General features: G+C 43.1%; 1 protein-coding gene across 4 annotated transcripts in view; it reads right to left on the bottom strand.

The window, feature by feature from the left end:
- The window catches only part of si:ch211-154o6.3 (uncharacterized protein LOC563854 homolog), a 103,744-nt gene that overhangs the window by 72,519 nt on the left and 7,280 nt on the right, over window positions 1–23,945 (bottom strand). For 2 of the 4 annotated variants that reach the window (XM_060921569.1, XM_060921570.1), the window contains exon 1: window positions 8,541–8,803. In XM_060921569.1, the coding sequence (XP_060777552.1) occupies window positions 8,541–8,630 (90 nt within the window). In that variant the 5' untranslated portion in view covers window positions 8,631–8,803. Of the gene's footprint in view, window positions 1–8,540; window positions 8,804–9,256; window positions 9,275–23,945 lie in introns of those variants that run through there. The other 2 variants (XM_060921568.1, XM_060921567.1) reach the window with 2 other exon arrangements.

Here is a 23,945-nt window from a genome sequence, read left to right as displayed (position 1 = left end):
GCTTACGTCAGCGGGGGGGCGGAGTTGTTAAGACCAACAACAATAACAAGACCGCGAAAGATCACCACTTTTAAGCGACGAGAAGCAGCAGCTGTACAAACGCGAAGTCATCCATTATTATTATTGTTGTTGTTGCTGCTGCTGCTTCTTCCGTGTTGTTTTTGCTTCGATATTCGCACCAAGGTTTATGCAAACGTAACTGAAGTATACAGCAACGTAACTGACGTATACAGCGACGTAATGACGTATACAGCGACGTAATGACATGGCTTCCCTTAGCACCGTGAGCTATGGAAAAGCAAACTGGTTCTCAGCTGGCTCGCAAGTTGAATGAGTTGTGAACCAGCACCAGCACTGGCCCCGAACCAGCCCTGGAACTGATTTGGTGGAAAAGGGGTAACAGACACGGGGAGAACATGCAAACTCCACACAGAAAGGCCCTCGTCAGCCGCTGGGCTCGAACCCAGAACCTTCTTGCTGTGAGATGACAATGCTAACCACTACACCACCATGCCGCCCACAGAAGTCTTATTATGCAACTATTATGCAGGCAAAAAGTATTGTGCATGTATTAGACTTCTGCAATACCGATTTTCCCTTGCTTGGGCTTTGCCTTAAAAAAAAAAAAACACGATAAATTATTTAATTATCCAGAACTGATGACAGAAGGAAGACAGGAAAATGAGCATTTCCACCATGTCTACACTTAAGGTTTAAGTAATGGAGGGTGTAATAATATTGCCAGCTGCGCAGTTGGGAACGATAGCAATCACGAAAACTCTGCTGGATGGTAGATTTTTAAGTTATTTGACAGTAATGTGCTGTAACAATAATAATAATAATAATAATAATAACCCCAATTCCAAAAAAGTTGGGACGCTGTGTAAAACAAATAAAAACAGAATATGATTATTTACAAATAATGGAAACCTTAAATTTCATTTAAAATAGGACACAGGCAACACATCAAATGTTGAAACTGAGACATTTTATTGTTTTTTGGAAAAATATATGCTCATTTTGAATTTGATGTCAGCAACACGTTTCAGAAAAGTTGGGACAGGGCAACAAAAGTGAAAAAGTTGTGTAATGCTAAAAAAAACTAATTTGGTTAATTGGCAACAGGTCAGTAAGATGATTGGGTACAAAAAGAGCATCCTAGAGAGGCGGAGTCTCTCAGAAGTAAAGATTTTGGAGGGGTTCACCGCTCTGTGAAAGACTGCGTGGGCAAACAGTGCAAAAATATAAGAATAACATTCCTCAGTGTAAAACTGCAGAGAATTTGGGGATCACATCATCTATGGTACATAATATCATGAAAAGATTCAGAGAATCTGGAGAAATCTCTGTATGCAAGAGACAAGGCTGAAAACTGACACTGGATGCCTGCGATCTTCAGGCCCTCAGGCGACACTGCATTAAAAGCAGATACATGTCTGTAGTGGAAATCACTGTATGGGCTCAGGAACACTTCAAAAAACCATCGTCTGTGAAAACAGTTCATTACTGCATCCACAAATGCAAGTTAAAACCAGGTATAAACAATATCCAGAAACACCGCCACCTTCTCTGGGCCCGAGCTCTTTTACGATGGACTGAGATGACGTGGAAAATTGTCCTGAGGTCTGACGAATTAAAAGTAGAAATTCTTTTTAGAAATCATGGACACCGCATCCTCCAGGCTAAAAAGGAGAGGGACCATCCGGCTTGTTATCAGTGCACAGTTCAAAAGCCAGCATCTGTGATGGTATGAGGGTGCGTTAGTGCACATGACATGGGTAGCTTGTACATATGGGAAGGCATCATTAATGCTGAATGATATAGACACTTTTCAGAGCAATATGCTGCCATCCAGACAAAATCTTTTTCAGGGAAGGCCTTCCTTCTTTCAGCAAGACAATGCCAAACCACTTTCTGCACATATTAAAACTGCATGGCTCTGTAGTAAAAGAGTCCAGGTGCTAAACTGGCCTGCTGCAGTCCAGACCTGTCTCCTATTTAAAACATTTGGTGCATTATGAAGCGCAAAATATGACAAAGGACACCCCGAACTGTTGAGCAACTGAAATTGTATATCAGGCAAGAATGGGACAACATTTCTCTTTCAAAACGACAGCAATTGGTCTCCTCATTTCCCAAACATTTAGAGTGTTGTTAAAAGTACAGGTGATGCAACACAGTGGTAAACACGCCCCTGTCCCAACTTTTTGAAACGTGTTGCTAACATCAAATTCAAAATGAGCATATATTTTTCAAAAATCTCAGTTTCAACATTTGATATGTTGTCTTTGTGCTATTTTTAATAAAATATAGCATTTCCATGATTTGCACATTATCACATTGTGTTTTTATTTACAGTTTACCCAGCGTCCCAACTTTTTTGGAATTGGGGTTGTAATAATACACGTTCAATATAATCCTTTTAAAATTTGGTTATCCAATGTCCACATGTTCTGCTGCTTAAAGTGTTTGAATGTGTCTGAGCACTGACCAGTACAGGAAATTACCATCACTTTTAACATTATTTCTAAAGCGTTAGCTTTCACACATGGCATTTTTTTCTCTTGTGAAAACCAAAAGTGCTGGGGGGGTTTCCTAATAAATATAGTGTAACTATATTGACATCCCTAATAAATATAGTGAACTAATATACCTATATACTTGTCTAATACTGTATCTTTTAAGCCAACCATACATTGGTAGATTTTATTTTATATTAATGACCTCAAAACGTTCTCTAATTACCGTGGCAGAAAGCAAGGGTGGGGTGCGCAGCAAGTCCATGTCACGAGCATGCGAGATGGGGGTAAGGAGCCGGGGCTTCCAGGCGGGATCATTCCAGATTAATATCTCCCTTTTTATTGTGCGGAAAAAATAATTTCCTACAAGTTATCACTATTTTTGAGTGATAACCCTTACTTGTGCATTCTGCTGTTAAATCGTCGAACAAAATACATAAAGGTTGGCAGGTCTGGTAATATAATATAACATAATCTGAGTAAACATCACTATATATCATTGCAGTGTAATATTGTGTCGAGACGATTAAATTGTTCTCCTGCTCAAGCCCAGCAGGAGCGATACAGAAACAGAGAGCAGACTGCAGGCTGAACAGGGAGCTCAGTGTAATGTGGACCAGTGCAACAAACACGGCCATAAATATTTCATCTCTATCAGGAAGGAAATTAAGAAACAGTTCTGCCAATAATGAAATTTACACAATTTTCTAATTTGTACATCAAATGTGGTATCAGCCATGACATGTTTGTGAAGAAGTCCAACACGGTGTCCCTTAATGGAGAGGTGAAAGCAGATACGCAGAACCTTTATTTTTAAATAAATTTCTGAGTGGATAGTATCTCTATCCTTGACTTTTGTATGCTGCATAAATAGGAATTTAAAAAAATATATTTTTGAGAACCACAAAGCTGGCATTCGAGCTGCCCCGCTGAGCCAGCCAGCCCTGAGTGCATGACGTCACTGCGGTAACCGGTTTTAAGGCCGAGGCCTTTTACAGCTATAGACCAAAGTCATATAAATAAAAATTTATGGTGAAAGTAAGAAATACCGTCACCAACTCGCTCAACTAAGACTGATTTGACTCCATTGATTGTGGGTTGACTCTCATTAAAACAGGATAGGTGCTATAACTTATGCAACATACAAGTACATGCATGCATTTTTCACTGATAAAACGTAAAAGGCTAATTAAATAATCAGATGAACTGAGACAATCACATTCTGAAGCAAATTAAATAATCTTATACCGGTAACTTAAACACACAATACAAGTTACATATATTCATCTAAATGCAGGTAAACAACGTGTTGTTTTCTTATCCAAATGAGAGTCGGAGCTTACCCATCTGTGTTCTCGCTTCTTGAAGGCCGACCTTGTGGCCGATTGTTTTGAAACAATCTGACTTTCAGTTGTTCGTTCAGTTCTCTGTTCATTCGCTTCTTCCACATAAGGGCGAGATGGCAGCAATATCCAGTGGAGAAATCAGACGGTTGCTCCACTCATTCTCCATACTGAGTACTCCGCTGTTACTGCTCAGTGCTCCTCAACAGATCAGAGGTCTCGTACGAGTCTTCAGTAAAATGTGCAGAGCAGAGGAGAGACCTCTTCATAGCCGCCCAATGTGCCCGTGAACTTCTCGCAAAACGCGTCCAAATCTTTGCAGTTTGAACATTCTCAGGCCATGAATGCGATGTAAATCCACCTTCTGTTGTGTTGCTGCACCGGCCAGCAACACATCTACGTGGCATGGCGATAAATTAGCTCAAAATGGAGGCTCGGAGTTGCAGTCAGCTCTGTGTTTTAGTGTAGCGGAAATGGCAATGAGACCGACAGACTTCCTGTTGTGATGTTACGGACGTCAAGGTCATTCACTCAGACCGCTACCTATATGAATCACTTTAATCGTAAAAATTACTATATTAGATTTAATGCTTAAAACTATTCCTGTGCCATTCTTGAGGTCTCAAGGCATTTATAAACAAAAGTGAGGCCATGGTTCTGCGTATATGCTTTAATAGCCAAGTATGTGTAACCTGTCACAATTTGTGATTACGTTCATGGCATATTACGTTCTGACAGAGATTCTGTGCTTGTGCATAAAAAAAAAAAGTCCAGGCTTTGAAAAATGCTATGCACATATTACATTTGCACAATTTTTAAAATAACTCTTCCTAAAAGAATTAAAACCTCTGAATTTTCTTTGAAATGAGGCAAACAAAACAGAAGTTGCTGCCAGATATGAAGCTTGTAGGTCACTAATAATAATAATAAATTGTTATTTTATTACTATTAATAATAATATTCGTGTGCAAAACATTGTCTTCTATTTAATGTGAAAATAATGTGTGCATATATATATAGAATAGAAGCTTTATTTGTCATTGCATAAAATACCTGGTATCAAATACAATGAAATTAGAATTGCCACTCTTGATCAGTGCTTCAAGACTAACAGGTAGTAAATAAATAAATAAATAAATATGTAAACAGACAGGACTCCATACACACTCACACACACCCTCTTTCCAGCTCCAAAGACAGCCCCACCTCTCCCACTCAAACAAACACTCCCACCCCAAGCCTATACACTACACCCCTCACACAAAACACTACTCCCTCCTTCCCTCCCAGACAAAACAAGACACTCCCCAGCACCAAAAGTATAGCATCATGACAAAACATAGCAGCACCAGACTGTAAAGCGCCTCGTGATAAAGTGCAAGTGCTCAAAGTCAATGTCCAGAGGTACAGTTAATCATGGCGAATGAAGAAGGGGGGGGAGGGGGTTGGGCTGGTGGGTGGCTAATGTCTGCAGGGGGATATTGCTCTTGTTAAGTGAACGTATGGCCCAGGGGAAAAAGCTGTTGGACAGTCTTGTAGTGCGGGCGTTTATCGACCTGAACCGCCTGCCGGAGGGAAGCAGGTTGAACAGGTGGTGGGCTGGGTGGGCAGAGTCTTTGAGAATGGACCTGGAGAGGCAGCGGGCGTCGGCAAGCTCTTCCAGGGAGGGCAGAGGGCAGCCTATGGTCTTTTGGGCTGTGCTAATAACCCTCTGCAGAGCCTTCCTGTCCGTTGCCGAACATCCCGCATACCAAGCTGTGATGCTGTAAGTGAGAATGCTTTCGATGATTGACCGGTGGAAGGACACCAGCAGCCTCTGTTCCAGATGTTTTTTCTTGAGAATTCTCAAGAAGTGCAGTCGCTGCTGGGCCTTCTTGGTTATTGCCTTAGTGTTGGTGGACCAAGAGAGATCTTCGGAGATGTGCACCCCTAGGAATTTAAATGATGGCACCCTTTCAACACAGTCGCCATTGAGGTTTAGTGGGGCATGGGCAGTGTGTTTGCGTCTGAAGTCTATGATGATTTCCTTGGTTTTTATTGTGTTGAGAAGTAAGTTGTTTGATGAGCACCAGGTTGCGAGTGACTGCACCTCTGCTCTGTGTGTGTATATATATATATATATATATATATATATATATATATATATATACACACACACACATACATACATACATACACACGAATCTCTGTTTTGGGATGCTGGGTAAAATATAAATAAAAACAGAATATGAAGATTTGCCAAATCATGGCCAATATAGGGTTTTATATTTCATTGAAAATAGTAAAATTTTATACAATTGTACTATAATAGTATTTAATAGTATAATTTTTTTTGAAAAATATATGCTTATTTTGAATTTAATGTCAGCAACACGTTGCAGAAAGGTTGGGACGGGGCAACAAAAGACTGAAAAAGTTGTATAATGCAAATAAATAAATAAATAGGTTAACCGGCAACAGGTCAGTAAGATGATTGGGTATAAAAAGAGCATCCCAGAGAGGCGGAGTCTCTCAGAAGTAAAGAGGGGGCGGGGTTCACCGCTCTGTGAAAGACTGCGTGGGCAAACAGTGCAACAATTTAAGAGTAACGTTCCTCAATGTAAAACTGCAAAGAATTTGGGGATCACATCATCTATGGTACATAATAGCATTTCAAGGTTCAGAAAATCTGGAGAAATCTCTGTATGCATGAGACAAGGCTGAAAACTGACACTGGATGCCTGTAATCTTCAGGCCCTCAGGCAACACTGCATTAAAAGCAGATACGTGTCTGTAGTGGAAATCACTGTATGGGCTCAGGAACACTTCAGAAAACCATCGTCTGTAAAAACACTTCATTACTGCAGCCACAAATGCAAGTTAAAACCAGATATAAACAATATCCAGAAACACCGCCACCTTCTCTGGGCCCGAGTTCTTTTACGATGGACTGAGGCGAAGTGGAAAATTTGTCCTGAGGTCTGACGACCCTAAAGTAGTAAATTATTCTCAGAGCAATATGCTGCCATCCATACAAAATCTTTTTTCATGGAAGACCTTCCTTCTTTCAACAAGACAATGTCAAACTGCTTTCTTTAAAACTCTGTAGTAAAAGAGTCCGGGTGCTAAACTGACCTGCCTGGAGTCCAGACCTGTCTGCCATTTAAAATATTTGGTGCATTATGAAGCGCAAAATATGACAAAGGAACTGCTGAGCAACTGAAATCGTATATCAGGCAAGATTTCTCTTTCAAAACGACAGCAATCGGTCTCCTCAGTTTCCAAACGTTTACAGAGTACAGGTAGTCGTCGACTTACGACTGCGTTTGGTTACGACTGACTGGTCATAAACCGGCCTATGTTAAATGAACGTAAGTATATTGTGATGTGTAATGATATTGTAATCATCTTAAAGTCTTATTTTATCAACATCTTATTATTTCATTACCTTGGCTCATTATTTGGTTTAAGTCAAACACTGCGTACTACACTGCGTACAGTACAATTCGTTTAATATGTGCAAAACAAAAAATACGAAATACAGGTGTGAAAAATAGAAAACATTTTAGCTTGAAACATACCAAAATACAAATGTAAAACATAGCAAAATACAAAATTTAGTGACCGCTGGCATCACTGGTGCTCGTTTCATAAACCAGGAGCTGGGGCGGAAACTGTCGTACACTCAGCTAGCTCAGCTGGGAAACACTTGCCAGTCATAACCAGACGGTTGTAAAGTCGATCGGTCGTAAGTCGACGACTACCTGTATTGTTAAAAGTAGAGGTGATGCAACACAGTGGTAAACATGCCCCTGTCCCAACTTTTCTGAAACGTGTTGCTGACATCAAATTCAAAATGGGAATATATTTTTCAAAAAAAAAAATTTCTCAGTTTCAACATTTGATATGTTGTCTTTAGTTTACACAGCACCCCAACTTTTTTTTTTGTAATTGAGGTTGTAGTGAAGTGAGTAAGAGAGTGCAGGCAGGGTGGAGCAGTTGGAGAAGGATTTCGGGAGTCATTTGTGATCGGAAAGTCCCAGCAAAAGTGAAAGGTAAGATGTATAAGACAGTAGTGAGACCAGCTGTGATGTACGGATTGGAGCCCGTACCCTTAACGAAGAGACAGGAGGCAAAGTTGGAGGTGGCGGAGTTGAGGATGTTAAGGTTTGCGATGCGAGGTTGGACAGGATAAGGAACGAGCACATCAGAGGGACAGCTTGGGAATGAAGCTAAGAGAGATGAGACTGAGATGGTACGGGCACATCCTGTAAAGAGATGCAGAGCATGTTGGAAGGAGAATGTTGAGGATGGAGCTGCCAGGCACACGAAAACGAGGAAGGCCAAAGAGGAGATCCATGGATGTGGTGACAGAGGACATGAAAGTGGTAGAGAAGGATGCTGAAGACAGGGAGCAACGGAGACGAAAGATTCGCTGTGGTGACCTCTAATCGGGAGCAGCCAGAAGAAGAAGAAGAATTGAGGTTGTATTATCCTAGGTTCAAGTGATTTTGGTGGAGGTATGCACCTGACCATGCGCCCTTCAGTGACAGTTAATCCTTTCCATGCTTTGCAGGATTATACTGCATAAAGTCATGGCTCTAGGCTCATACAGACACATCAGTATGCATGATAAGAACATGATCTGAGCAAAATGAGTGAGGTTTGACTTGTGAAATGCACAGTTTGACTTGTGTACCTTCACTGCTTCTTCTGGATTGAGGGAAACTTTGAGCTCCAGGTTCTCAATCTGCCTCAACTTCTTCTGCAGCTTCCTCACCTCCCCCATCTGCAGCCCTCCAGCACCTCAGTCCTTTGACAGCTGATATGGACTCGTGGTGATGTGTGTGTGTGTTCTTGCAAAATCTCTAAAATAGGAGGAAATAAAAAATCAACACATCTGGCGCACAGTTTCTATAAAACCCCTCCTGCTGGAGGAACTCAGCTGCAAACGTGGAAGAGCTCTCAGAAACCGGAAGTCAACAATGAGACGAAGAATACATGGATGGATCCCAAATAGCTCGTTACTTCCTGTCTCAGTGCACTATTGAGGGGACTTGACAATGCTTCGTATGTTCAATCTAGGGCACTTTATAGTAACTGCAGAGCGGTTTGTAATTCAGCCTTTATTTGAACTGCGACTTCCGGATGTTTTGTTGTTGTTTTCTTTGTTTCTTTGCTTGTTTGTATACACATGCAGTCACTTGGGGTTAAATTCGGATTAGTACGTACTCTTACCAAGCAAACACTTTAGTAATATTAAAATAATATAGGAGCAATACTCAAAAATATAGTCATCAGTAACACTATAAATACTCTGTAGGGGAGACCGGGTATGGTTGTACCACTGTTTGCTTCAGGATCCATCCATTATCTGTAGCCACTTATCTTAAGGCCCGGTCCCACTGCACTTACGGATGCAAAGAGGATGTAAAACGTAAAAAAATCTTTGCCATCCGTTGGAAAACACTATGCATCCGTTGTGTACTGATTGCATACGTGCTTCATACGCTCTATCCATCGAGCAGCCGTCCACTGTGATTTCATCCGCGCAAAAAGTTTTGAGCTGCACAAAACTTTTAGAACGGATGAACTTTCCGCCGTGTACGATGTAAATCCGCGACATATACGAGCAACAAACGTTCTATGTCCGTTATCATCCGTTAAACGTCTGCTGTATCCTCTCTGCATCCTCTGGGCATCCTCGCAACTCACATCCGCTGCAGCTGAAAACGGAAAGAGGGAGGAAAGATAAGGTACATGAAACGTCTATTCATCGTTAGTAGCACGGAAATAGAAAGGATATAAGCATATGCATCTCGTATATAAAGTATTCAAAACGGACAAAGCGTTTATATCTGGGATGTATCTCGTATATTGAGGATGTCTGGAGTATGTCTAGAGTATGTAGAAGGACACCTAGCGGACAATCGGTCTGCATCCGATATACATCCGCGCAACATCCCCTTTGTTTCCGTTAGGCGTACGTGATGCATCCCCTTAATCCGCTATGCATCCGCTCTTTCTGCTATGCGTCCGCTTCTCAGTTATCACCGGTAACCCCTTCGGAGCTGTCATCCACTTCCATCCGCTTTCATCCGCTAGGCTTCCTATGAACATGCGTTTAACATCCCCGCTATATACTACCCACGTCCGTTCTTTTCCGTTCTGTTTTCGCAAATTTTCGCCAATTTTGTCCATTTCTGGAGCGGATGAAAACGGATAGAGCCACCCCCGAAATTTTGCTCGTCCGCTGTGTCCTTTTTGCATACGTTTTGTGTCCATCGGCCAGTGGGACCGGGCCTTTAAGGCCTCTGCATGCTCTTGCGACAAGGCTTTCGCAGACAGCTTTTCGCAGACAGTTGTAATTTATCGTTGAGCGGGGAGTAATAGGCGTCCGCGATGTTATTCACCGCTACAACGCAAGGGGGCGCGAAGTCGCGAAATCGCTAGGAGTAGTTGGTGGGTGTGGTTAGTGGAGTGTTTATCCTCCGGTTACTTATAATGACTAGAACTGGAGTCGTATAGATGTACGCACTTCCTCACTTCCTCGATCAACCGCTCTTCGTGCTGCTCCATCTTTGCTCGTGTTTTTAAAAATGGCGGTAGTGAAAACAAACCATACCGGGAAAGTAGGGAAGCGGAAGTGCGTGTACAGCGGATGTAGAGTGGACCAATCAGAGCCCTCTTGTCTGCGACGCTGTCTGCGAGGCTTCTGCGGTGGTCACAATTTTTGGGAGGTGCACGCAGAGCGTCTGCGAAAGTGGGGGGGCTACGCAGACGCTATCTGCGGCGCCGTCTGCGAGGACTGCGTTGTCAGCATAAATTGGCCTTTAGGCGGCATGGTGGTGTAGTGGTTAGCATGGTCATCTCACAGCAAGAAGGTTCTGGGTTCGAACCCTGTGGCTGGCGAGGGCCTTTCTGTATGGAGTTTGCATGTTGTCTGTGGGGGTTTCCCCCAAAGACATGCGGTTAGGTTAATATGGGACGGCCTTGAGCGAGGCACCTAACTCACAACTGCTCCGTGGGTGCTGCTAGCATGGCTGCCCACTGCTCTGGGTGTGTGTGTGTGTGTGTGTTCACTGCTTCAGATGGGTTAAATGCAGAGAGGAAATTTCACAAGTGTGTGATGAATAAAGTTGTACTTTCTTTCTTTCCTGTCCTACAGGGTTGCTGGAGCCTATCCCAGCTGACTACGGGCGAAAGGCGGGGTACACCCTGGACAAGTCGCCAGGTCATCACAGGGCTGACAGATACCCCTTTTCCACCAAATCAGTTCCAGGGCTGGTTCAGGGCCAGTGCTGGTACTGTTTCACAACTCGTTCAACTTGCGAGCCAGCTGAGAACCAGTTTGCTTTTCCATAGCTCACAGTGCTAAGGGAAGCCACGTCATTACGTCGCTGTATACGTCAGTTACATCGTTGTATACGTCATTACGTCGCTGTATATGTCAGTTACGTCGCTACGTTTGCATAAACCTTGGCGCGAATATCGAAGCAAAAACAACACGGAAGAAGAAGCAGCAGCAACAACAATAATAATAATGGATGACTTCACGTTTGTACAGCTGCTGCTTCTCGTCGCTTAAAAATGGCGATCTTTCGCAGTCTTGTTATTGGTCTTAACAACTCTGCCCCCCCGCTGACGTAAGCAGTTCTTTCCTCTGGCCCAGCAGAGAGTTGGTGCTAGCCTGGAACCAGTTTTTCTGGCCCCAGAGCCAGTTCTTTGTCAGTGGAAACAGAAAACCTGGTTCCAAACTAAGCACTGGCCCCGAACCAGCCCTGGAACTGCTTTGGTGGAAAAGGGGCCACATAGACACAGACAACCATTCACGCTCACATTCACACCTACGGTTAATTTAGAGCCACCAATTAGCCTAACCTGCATATCTTTGGACTGTGAGGGAAACCGGAGCACCCGGAGGAAGCCCGGAGAGCATGCAAACTCCGCACAGAAAGGCCATCATCGGCCGCTGGGCTCGAACCCAGGACCTTCTTGCTGTGAGGCAACAGCGCTAACCACTACACCATCATGCCGCCCCCTTCAGGGTTCAGTAACTCACTAAATTTTTGAGCTAGAGTACTGAAACCTTTATACAAAGTACCTATATTTATTTACAACAAATGGCACCAACTCAAACCTCTGCAAGAATATCACAGATCTTGTGAGTGGATGTTAATAACTACTTATTAACTGAGCACAAGGTCTTTATGGGAAAATATCAGACCGAGGTCTTGACAGTACAGACCGAGCCATAAACAAGGTTAGTAGACCACGAGTTGGCCTAGTGGTTAGCGTGTCTGCCTCTCGATTGGGAGATGGCAAGTTCTACTCACAGTCAGGTCATACCAAAGACCATCCTAAAAATGGTACCTACTGCCATCTGGCAAGGCACGCTGCAATACAGATGCGAGTGGGGAGTCAAACTCTTGTGGTTACCAGAGGACTAGCCCCCCACTGTAACCCTAGCTACGTGAGAGGCTGAGGGATATGGAGATCGGTGCCGCCCTATGCACCACATGGCATGGGAAGGACTTTGATTGATTTATTCATTATATATTAGTGGGAAGCAGACATCCCAACCTGACAAAATTCATTTCAATGAGGTCCCCGGGACCCCTCTTTGGGGAATTTTTTTTTTTTGGGGGGGACGCATGGTATACATTGCTGGGGGGTATGGGGGTACTCCTCCAGAAAATTTTGGATTTGGTTGATGTGATTTCCTGCATTCTGGTGAATTTTGGGGTGGCCTTTTGGAGATGAACAATACCTGAATTCACTCAGATTCATAGGTGACACCCTGACTTGGGGACTAATGGCCCTTTTCCACTACCCTTTTTCAGCTCACTTCAGCTCGCTTCAGCTCACTTCAGCCCGACACGGCTCGCGTTTCGACTACCAAAAAACAGCACGACTCAGCTCGCTTCAGCCCTGCTTAGCCCCTAAAACTCGCACTGTTTTGGAGTGGGGCTGAAGCGAGTCAAACCGTGCCGAGTGAGGCTGGGGGCGTGAGCAGACACTCCCCTGTGCACTGATTGGTGAGGAGGAGTGTCCTCACATGCCCACACACGCCCCGCGAGCGCGCTGGGATCTGTAAACACCGCAAACCCGGAAGAAGAAGAATTATGAGAATTTCTGAAGCCTTATGCGCCTCGCCTCATCTATACACTCTTGCCAGTATCTGTTGGCGTTGTCGGTGACAACAAGCCACAGCACCAAGACCAGCAACACTAACGACTCCATGTCCTCCATGTTTATTGTTTACTATTCGGGTCGTGAGACTACCGCTGAAAAGCTCACTGATGTCACTGTTTGCGCTGCTTAACGACATCACGTGACGTCCACCCACTTTCGCTAACTCCACCCAATGTGTCCACCCACTTCCAGCCAGCACGGTTCAGCGCGGTTGTAGTCGAAATGCAACTTCAATAGCCCCACTCAGCTCGACTCAGCACGGCACGGCTCAGCCCAACTCAGCCGCGTTTGTAGTGGAAAAGCGGCATTAGCTACCCCAACCCATAACCGACTGACTGAATCATCGTTAGAAGGAGAAGCGCGCAGAAGATGGCAGCCGGTTCATCTCTTCTCTTCTCTACTGCTTTGGCCAAACAACGCATGCAGAGGCAGGAGAAAACATACCTCATGCGCCATCGCTGCCACATTGCAAGCGCGTGCACACACATATGAACCACCAGAGTGCATGCGTGTACACTTGGGTTTTTTGTTTGTTTATTTGTTTTTTCTTAAACCAGAAATACACGTTGTGAAATGCTGCATCCCAAACCACACTCTACCCTACTCAATAGTGTGCCACCACACCACAGGCTGTGTGAGCCTGCTATTGTGACGTGCACAAGTTTGCATCTGGTCGACAGGTTCAGGATGAAGCTTGCTCTAAACTCTGTGAGATTGTATGCAATTTACAGGCATCAGGGAGCCACTATCAATATGCGGGAGACTCCCGGAACTTCCGGGAGACTTGGGATGCCTGGGGAAGCCATGGCGTGTAGTGGTTAGCACTGCCGCCTCACAGCAAGAAGGTCCTGGGTTCGAGCCCAGTGGCCGGTGAGGGCCTTTCTGTGCAGAGTTTGCATGTTCTCCCTGTGTCTGTGTGGGTTTCCTCCGGGTGCTCTGGTTTCCCCCACAGTCCAGAGACATGCAGGTTAGGCTAATTGGTGGCTCTAAATTGACCGTCGGTGTGAATGTGGGTGTGAATGGTTGTCTGAGTCTATGTGTCAGCCCTGCGATGACCTGGCGACTTGTCCAGGGTGTACCCCGTCTTTCGCCCATAGTCAGCTGGGATAGGCTCCAGCTTGCCTGCGACCCTGGAGAACAGGATAAACAGCTACAGATAATGAATGGATGGATGGGAAGCCATTGCTTAATGGTTAGAGAAGCAGCTTTGGGACCAAAAAATGTCATCGGTTCGATTCCCTGGACCAGCAGGAATGGCTGAAGTGCGCTTGAGAAAGGCACCTAACACCTCATTGCTCCCCAGACTGCTCTGGGTATGTTGTACATTGCTCTGGATAAGAGTGTCTGTTCAATGCCATTAATGCAATGTAATATATGGCTTTTTTATTTCTAAGATTGAAATAGATGGGCATTATAATGAGACGTGATGCTGCTTACAGTCATGTCATATTTGTAACGTAGTTGAGTCACACATGCAGAATAAACAGCTAGCAGTTTCTAAACTGAATTTCTGTTAGCGGTTTTTGAATGCTTTTCGTCGCTCATTTCTTGAATAACTCAGTGACTCTTGTTTGTCTTTTGTGTTTTGGCGGTTTTAATTCCCTTTTGATTTCCAATTAATCTTTTTTGTTGTTTTGTTTTTTGCAACATTGAAAGCCGGCACCTTGGGAAGAAAGTTTGTAATAGCCCACAGGTATTACAGGAAAATAATGCCCAGCAAGGAACCAATCAGAGCAAGTGTTGGGCAAGTTACTTCAAAACTATTTTGCATTATTTATTACTTGTTACTGTCATTTTAAAGTAATTAGTTACATTACAATATTTCTGTATTTAAAATGTAAGGCATTACACTACTATTGCATTACTTTTAAGTTACCCTCACCAAAATAACTGGAAGTATGGATTTGGCAATCTAAATGTAGCTCAAGACGCTCAATTAGCTCATCACACATCCTGTGGAAGGTGATGTGGTATCTGACTGAGCTAGGCTTATGGTTAAAAACAGTAGAATATAATAGCCACAGTGATGGCTCATGGCACAATACAAGGAACAATCATCACAAGAACAGACAAAAGGTCAAAGTCTGGCAAATTGTGATAGAAATACTGTAACTTTAGGCCTATTCATCTCATCTTATTATCTCTAGCCGCTTTATCCTTCTACAGGGTCGCAGGCAAGTTGGAGCCTATCCCAGCTGACTACGGGTGAAAGGCGGGGTTCACCCTGGACAAGTCGCCAGGTCATCACAGGGCTGACACATAGACACAGACAACCATTCACATTCACACCTACGGTCAATTTAGAGTCACCAGTTAACCTACCCTGCATGTCTTTGGACTGTGGGGGAAACCAGAGCACCCGGAGGAAACCCACGCGGACACGGGGAGAACATGCAAACTCCACACAGAAAGGCCCTCGCCGGCCACGGGGCTCGAACCCAGACCGCGCTAACCACTACACCACCGTGCCGCCCTGTTCCATTCGTATTTTTTAAAAAAATGGTTGTTGTACACATTTTTAATTTTTTATTTTACACATTTTAAAAATCTGTGCTTTTTTAAAACCTCTTTTTTTTTTTACACATTTTAAACATCTGTGCTTTTTTTAAAACATCTTTTTTTTAAAAAAAATCTTGTTTTACACATTTTAAACATCTCATAGCATCATTAGCTAGCACCTCTTGGCAGACAACACACTGTGGCAGTGGAGCATCTTCAGATCCAGTCCATGAAAATCCAAACTTTAAATAATTGTGGTCATACTTCCTTCTTTTTTTTGCTTGGCCCAGACTCTGTCTCCTCACTCACTGTAGCTTTAGGTACTAAAAATCGATCCATTTTGTCTCTGGCAAAGGCTAGCTGAAGTTCACTAAATGTCCGCAATAGTAACTTATTCTGGTTTATTTTTCCTCACGTTGCGCCCCACCTGAAGAACTCTGGTGCCCCCTAGGGGAGGCGCACCCCACACTTTGAAAAGCCCTGGCCTAAAGGAAAAGGAAGTGAAACATTTTGCGTGGACTTTTCACCTCTGCTGATCTCGCGGTGATTTTGGCGAATTTGTACGAAGGAAAAAAAGCCCACCACTTCATTCCAGGTTAAAAATGCATTGTAACGCGCGTTACTGACATTTGTACAGAGTAAAATATTACCAAATTTTTTCTGTAATGCCTTACATTACCGCGTTACTGCAAAAAGCAATGCATTACAGTAATTCGTTACTTTTGTAACGCGTTACTCCCAACACTGATCAGAGTGCACTATTTTACTGGAAGTAGTTCGTCCATCCATCCATTATCTGTAGCCGCTTATCCTGTTCTACAGGGTCGCAGGCAAGCTGGAGCCTATCCCAGCTGACTACGGGCGAAAGGCGGGGTACACCCTGGACAAGTCACCAGGTCATCACAGGGCTGACACATAGACACAGACAACCATTCACACTCACATTCACACCAATTTACACATTCACAGCCACCAATTAGCCTAACCTGCATGTCTTTGGACTGTGCAGGAAACTGGAGCACCCGGAGGAAACCCATGTAGACACGGGGAGAACGTGCAAACTCCACACAGAAAGGCCCTTGCCAGCCACTGGGCTCAAACCCAGAACCTTCTTGCTGTGAGGCGACAGTGCTAACCACTGCACCACCATGCCGCCCGAAGTAGCTCATGCCATATAATAAATACATGGTGTTCCTTTGTTTCAGCCTAACCAACTACCGAGGTAGATTGTAACAATTAGATAAAAGAAGCAAAGACGGAGTAGAGGCCACGCCATATGCTTCAAAAACAGGTTTAGAATAATGTATCACTCTGTGTGACTGACCATAACTCAAATCCACTTTCTGTTTTACTCAGGGGTGTGTATGTATGCGTGTGGGTGCAGGTGTGAATGTGTGTGTCAAGTCAAGTTTATTTGTATAGTGCGTTTAACAACAGGCGTTGCCGCAAAGCTTTACAGAACATTAAAGACTTTAAACATGAGCTAATTTTATCCCTAATTTATCCCCAATGAGCAAGCCTGTGGTGACGGTGGCAAGGAAAAACTCCCTGAGACGGCATGAGGAAGAAACCTTGAGAGGAACCAGACTCAAAAGGGAACCCATCCTCATTTGGGTGATAACAGATGGCGTGATTATAAATAATTTGCTTCTATAATTGGTGTCTTATATAGTCACAAAATGGGCTGCACGGTGGTGTAGTGGTTAGCACTGTTGCCTCACAGCAAGAAGGTCCTGGGTTCGAGCCCAGTGGCCAACAAGGGCCTTTCTGTGTGAAGTTTCCATGCTCTCCCCGTGTCCGCGTGGGTTTCCTCCGGGTGCTCCGGTTTCCCCCACAGTCCAAAGACATGCAGGTTAGGCTAATTGGTGGCTCTAAATTGACCGTAGGTGTGAATGTGAGTGTGAATGGTTGTCTGTGTCTATGTGTCAGCCCTGCGATAACCTGGCGACTTGTCCAGGGTGTACCTCGCCTTTCACCCGTAGTCAGCTGGGATAGGCTCCAGCTTGCCTGCGACCCTGTAGAACAGGATAAAGCGGCTAGAGATAATGAGATGAGAATGATTATTATTATTATTATTATTATATTACACCACTAGTGGATGCAGAGCCACTACCAGTTCTTGTTGTTTGTTACTGTCTTTTGTGAGCAATTGTCCTTATTTAGTTATATTTTTATTCGATTTTATTTTATTCTATTTTTATTTACTTGGTCTACAGTGCCTTGAAAAAGTATTAGTATTCAGCCCCCTGTACTCTGATACCTCTAAATACAATCCAGTGCAATCAATTGCCTTCAGAAGTCATCTAAAGCCTAGGTCACAACCGGACGTACGATTTTTTGGCCGTGCAATTTTTGCCGTTTCCCAAATCACTGCGTTTTTTTTGTTCATGGAGAAAGACGCACGTTGACCGTAAGTTTGTCTTGCAACCTGAAAAAAACGTGAGCACCCGTAGAGTTTGTTTGACATGACAAAGAACCTCTGCGGCCGGTCTGCGGCCAGTCTACGACTCGAAAATCAGCACGTCACACACGCACCCTCCGTGCGTTTCACACGCGCCCTCCATGCGTTTCACACGCGCCCTTCGTGCGTTTCTTGTGTTTTTTGCACGTAGACCGGCCGTAGGAGCACGTACGGCCAGTTGTGACCGAGGCTTAATTAGTTAATAGAGTCCTACTGTGTGTAATTTACTCTCAGCATAAACACACTTGTTCTGTGAAGGCCTCAGTGGTTTGTTAGAGAACACTGAAGAACAAACACCATCATGAAGACCAAAGAACTCACCAGACAGGTCAGGGATAAAGTTCTGGAGAAGTTTAAAGCAGGGTTCGGTTATAAAAAAATATCCCAAGCTCTGAACATCTCAAGAAGCACTGTTCAATCCATCATTCAAAAATGGAAAAAGTATGGCACAACTGCAAACCTACCAAGACATGGCCATCCACCTAAACTGACAGAGCGAGCAAGGAGAGCACTGGTCAGAGAAGCAGCCAAGAGGCCCATGATCACTCTGGAGGAGCTGCAGAAATCCACAGCTCAGGTGGGAGAATCTGTGCACAGGACAACTATAAGTCGTACACTCCACAAATCTGGCCTTTTTGAAAGAGTGGCAAGAAGAAAGCCATTGTTGAAAGACAGGCGTAAGAAGTCCCATTTGCAGTTTGCCAGAAGCCATGTAGGGGACACAGCAAACATGTGGAAGAAGGTGCTTTGGTCAGATGAGACCAAAGTTGAACTTTTTGGCCTAAAGGCAAAGCGCTATGTGTGGCGGAAAACTAACACTGCATCACCCTGCACACTCCATCTCCACTGTGAAACATGGTGGTGGCAGCATCATGCTATGGGGATGCTTTTCTTCAGCAGGGAAGCTGGTCAGAGTTGATGGGAAGATGGATGGAGCTAAATACAGGGCAATCCTGGAAGAAAACCTGTTGGAGGCTGCAAAAGACTTGAGACTGGGAAGGAGATTCACCTTCCAGCAAGACAATGACCCTAAACATACAGCCAGAGCTACAATGGAATGTTTTAGATCAAAGAATATTCATGTGTTAGAATGGCCCAGTCAAAGTCCAGACCTAAATCCCATTGAGCATCTGTGGCGAGACTTGAAAATTGCTGTTCACAGACGCTCTCCATCCAATCTGGCTGAGCTTGAGCTATTTTGCAAAGAAGGATGGGCAAAAATTTCAGTGTCTAGATGTGCAAAGCTGGTAGAGACATACCACAAAAGACTTGCAGCTGTAATTGCAGCAAAAGGTGGCTCTACAAAGTATTGACGCAGGGGGCTGAATACTAATGCACATCACATTTTTCAGATTTTTATTTGTTTAAAATTTTGAAGACCATTTATCATTTTCATTTCACTTCACAATTACGTGCTACTCTGTGTTGGTCTATCACATAAAATCTCAATAAAAAACTTTTAAGTTTGTGGTTGTAAGGTGGAAAAATGTGAAAAAGTTCAAGGGGTATGAATACTTTTTCAAGGCACTGTATTTTACTCTGTACTTGAGCTGCTGTAAGACCTGAATTTCCCCTCATGAGACTCAATAAAGGAATATCTTATAAATAATAATAATAATATAGGGCAGTGATAGCTTAACAGTTGAGACAGTGTATTACTGATCGGCTTTTATTACTGATTGGATTTTAACAGGGCGCGGGAACTTCGTGCATCGACATAATAACAGTGTGGGAAATAAGGCCGGACCGGTGGACACTGACTGGTAATTTTCACATTTGTCCGTCTGTATTGCAAAAGCATCAAACCGGATGGCCATGAAAAATTGTAAAGATATGGGTCTAATCTACTTTCAGTTTTCTTCCGAATGTTACTCTGGGCGAATACATTATGTCGTAACACGGCCTGTGATTGGCCGATCATGGACGCTCTCGACAAATGACAAGTCGCCTCTCATCAGTGAGTAGTAGTGCATTCTGGCCTGACACCACGCGATGCTGTTATCAGCTGGCTAGGTTTACTACTAATGTTAAAGAAAACAGACCACTACAGGTTTTAGACCCTGACAAAGTGCTTTTCTTCCATCGTACTTTAACCCTCTGGGGTCGAGAACTTCTCCGGCGAAGCCCGGCAGGTTTAGAATGAGTAGGTCATGGATTTGGATAAATATCTTCGTGAGTTTTTATCATACAAGCATGATAAACATATGGACAAAAACTTTAGACTTTACACTTTCCTATGTGCCCACTGCCAAATAATAACATAGTTTATAAATGACTAAATTAGATGAACCATAAAACTTGTCCCCTTACTCAGTCACACCGGAGTCGGAGCCCTGAGCCCCCACTTATACATTCATAAAAGACTGTTCCCATGGTAACGGCATGATGATCACTTTCAGTCTTTCAGTTTCCATTGGTTTCTCTTTCGCTGTGTTTTCTTCTATTTTCTAAGTTCCAGTCCAGCAGATTTTAGTCTGAATGCCAAATGATATGACCGTGTCTAGTTCTGAGTCATTTTAAAAGTCATTTTGTTGAAAAGTTACTTGGAATCTCGGACTCAAAATTTTAACTCTATTACGTAAGGATAATAGTATTGTAAATTACTACATTTCTTATAGACTTATTATAAACAGAGGATAAAAATAGTCATTGTTGACATAAGGTTTCATGAGTGTTATTGTAGTACCTATATATGAGTACCAATAAGTTGTAACCAACTGGAACATCCTTGCCCCCCCTCATACTTTTTTCTAGACATGGAGCTGACCTGTGTGTGCTACTGTTTTCTTGGATATAACTTTAAGCATGGTTTTCTTGAATCTTCTGACATTTTCTTGTAAATTATATTCAATTTGTAGTGTACAGTGTCTTGTAAAAGTACTCATCCCCCTTGGTGTTTGTCCTGTTTTGTCGCATTACAAGCTGGAATTAAAATGGATTTTTGGAGGGTTAGCACTGTTTGATTTACACAACATGCCTACAACTTGAAAGGTGCAAAGTGTTGTTTTATTGTGACACAAGCAGTAATTAAGATGAAAAAAAAACACAGAATTCTGGAGTGTGCATATCTATTCAACCCCCCAAGTCAGTACATTGTAGGGCCACCTTTCGCTGTAATTACAGCTGCAAGTCTCTTGGGGTATGTCTCTATTAGCTTAGCACAGCTAGCCACTGGGATTTTTGCCCATTCCTCAAGGCAAAACTGCTCCAACTCCTTCAAGTTAGATGGGTTGTGTTGGTGTACAGCAATCTTCAAGTTATGCCATCCATCCATTATCTGGCTTATCCTGTGCAGGGTCACAGGCAAGCTGGAGCCTATCCCAGCTGACTATGGGTGCAAGTTATGCCACAGATTCTCAATTGGATTGAGGTCTGGGCTTTGATTAGGCCATTGCAAGACATTTAAATGTTTCCCTTTAACCCACTGACGCCTGAAACGCCTGCAAAAAACCGTCTGCAAATGCCTAAGCCAGTTTTTAGAAAAGGTCCCCATCTGCCTGAGGGTTTTCTGAAATAAAAATAATTAATTGAAAACGCCTATGAAAAATTCAATATCTCAGCCTCTGAAGCACGTAAAGACATGAAATAAGTTGCATTTAAAAGATAAAATTCTCTGCTTTTATTGGATCATGCTCATTCAGCATTAACACTAACACATTTTTATAAAAAAAAAAAATCTGGCATGCGTCTTGAAAATAATGACAAATCAACAATGCTGGGTTATGCAGCAACCAGCATTTGGGGCAATGTTGCGTTATGCAACAACCGGCACTAGGGGCAATGTTGCGCGACGCAGCATCCGGCGTCAATGGGTTAAACCACTCCAGTGTAGCTTTAGCAGTAAGTTTAGGGTCATTGCCCTGCTAGAACGTGAATCTTCGTCCCAGTCTCAAACCTCTGGCTGACTCAAACAGGTTTTCCTCCAGAATTGCCCTGTATTTAGTGCCATCCATCTTTCCTTCAGTCCTGACCAGCTTTCCTGTCCCTGCAGATGAAAAATATCCCCACAGCATGATGCTGCCACCACCATGCTTCACTGTAGGAATGGTGTTCTCAGGGTGTTGGGTTTGCACCACACATGGTATTTTGCATGATGGCCAAAAAGATCAATTTTAGTCTCATTTGACCAGAGAATCTTCTTCCATGTGTTTGGGGAGTCTGCCACATGCTGTTGGGCAAACTCCAAACGTCTTTTCTTAAGCAATGGCTTTTTTCTGGCCACTCTTCCATAAAGCCCCGTTCTGTGGAGTGTACGGCTTAAAGTGGTCCTATGGACAGATACTCCCATCTCCGCTGTGGATCTTTGCAGCTCCTTCAGTATATATATATATATATATATATATATATATATATATATATATATATATATACACACACACACACACACACACAACCTCGATTCCAAAAAAGTTGGGACAAAGTGCAAATTGTAAATAAAAATGGAATGCAATAATTTACAAATCTCAAAAATTTATATTGTATTCCCAATAGAACATAGACAACATATCAAATGTCGAAAGTGAGACATTTTGAAATTTCATGCCAAATATTGGCTCATTTGAAATTTCATGACAGCAACACATCTCAGAAAAGTTGGGACAGGGGCAATAAGAGGCTGGAAAAGTTAAAGGTATAAAAAAGGAACAGCTGGAGGACCAAATTGCAACTCAATAGGTCAATTGGCAATAGGTCATTAACATGACTGGGTATAAAATGAGCATCTTGGAGTGGCAGCAGCTCTCAGAAGTAAAGATGGGAAGAGGATCACCAATCCCCCTAATTCTGCGCTGACAAATAGTGGAGCAATATCAGAAAGGAGTTCGACAGTGTAAAATTGCAAAGAGTTTGAACATATCATCATCTACGGTGCATAATATCATCAAAAGATTCAGAGAATCTGGAAGAATCTCTGTACATAAGGGTCAAGGCCGGAAAACCATACTGGGTGCCCGTGATCTTTGGGCCCTTAGACGGCACTGCATCACATACAGGCATGCTTCTGTATTGGAAATCACAAAATGGGCTCAGGAATATTTCCAGAGAACATTATCTGTGAACACAATTCACCGTGCCATCCGCCGTTGCCAGCTAAACTCTATAGTTCAAAGAAGAAGCCGTATCTAAACACGATACAGAAGCGCAGATGTCTTCTCTGGGCCAAGGCTCATTTAAAATGGACTGTGGCAAAGTGGAAAAATGTTCTGTGGTCAGACGAATCAAAATTTGAAGTTCTTTATGGAAATCAGGGATGCCGTGTCATTCGGACTAAAGAGGAGAAGGACGACCCAAGTTGTTATCAGCGCTCAGTTCAGAAGCCTGCATCTCTGATGGTATGGGGTTGCATTAGTGCGTGTGGCATGGGCAGCTTACACATCTGGAAAGACACCATCAATGCTGAAAGGTTTATCCAGGTTCTAGAACAACATATGCTCCTCAGTCCCCAGACATTTACAGACTGTTGTAAAGAGAAAAGGGGATGTCTCACAGTGGTAAACATGGCCTTGTCCCAACTTTTTTGAGATGTGTTGTTGTCATGAAATTTAAAATCACCTAATTTTTCTCTTTAAATGATACATTTTCTCAGTTTAAACATTTGATATGTCATCTATGTTCTATTCTGAATAAAATATGGAATTTTGAAACTTCCACATCATTGCATTCCGTTTTTTTTTTTAACTTTATATTGCATTCCGTTTTTATTTACAATTTGTACTTTGTCCCAACTTTTTGGAATCGGGGTTGTATAAAATACACACACACACGTGTGTGTGTATATACTAGTGCATCTCAAAAAATTAGAATACCATGAAAAAGTTCCTTTTTTTCATAATTTAATTCAAAAAGGTAAACTTTCATATACAACCCCGATTCCAAAAAAGTTGGGACAAAGTACAAATTGTAAATTAAAACGGAATGCAATGATGTGGAAGTTTCAAAATTCCATATTTT

This window comes from Neoarius graeffei, chromosome 5, assembly GCF_027579695.1.
Source record: "Neoarius graeffei isolate fNeoGra1 chromosome 5, fNeoGra1.pri, whole genome shotgun sequence".
Classification (NCBI taxonomy): Eukaryota; Metazoa; Chordata; class Actinopteri; order Siluriformes; family Ariidae; genus Neoarius; species Neoarius graeffei.
This window is presented reverse-complemented; position numbering and strand designations above follow the sequence as displayed.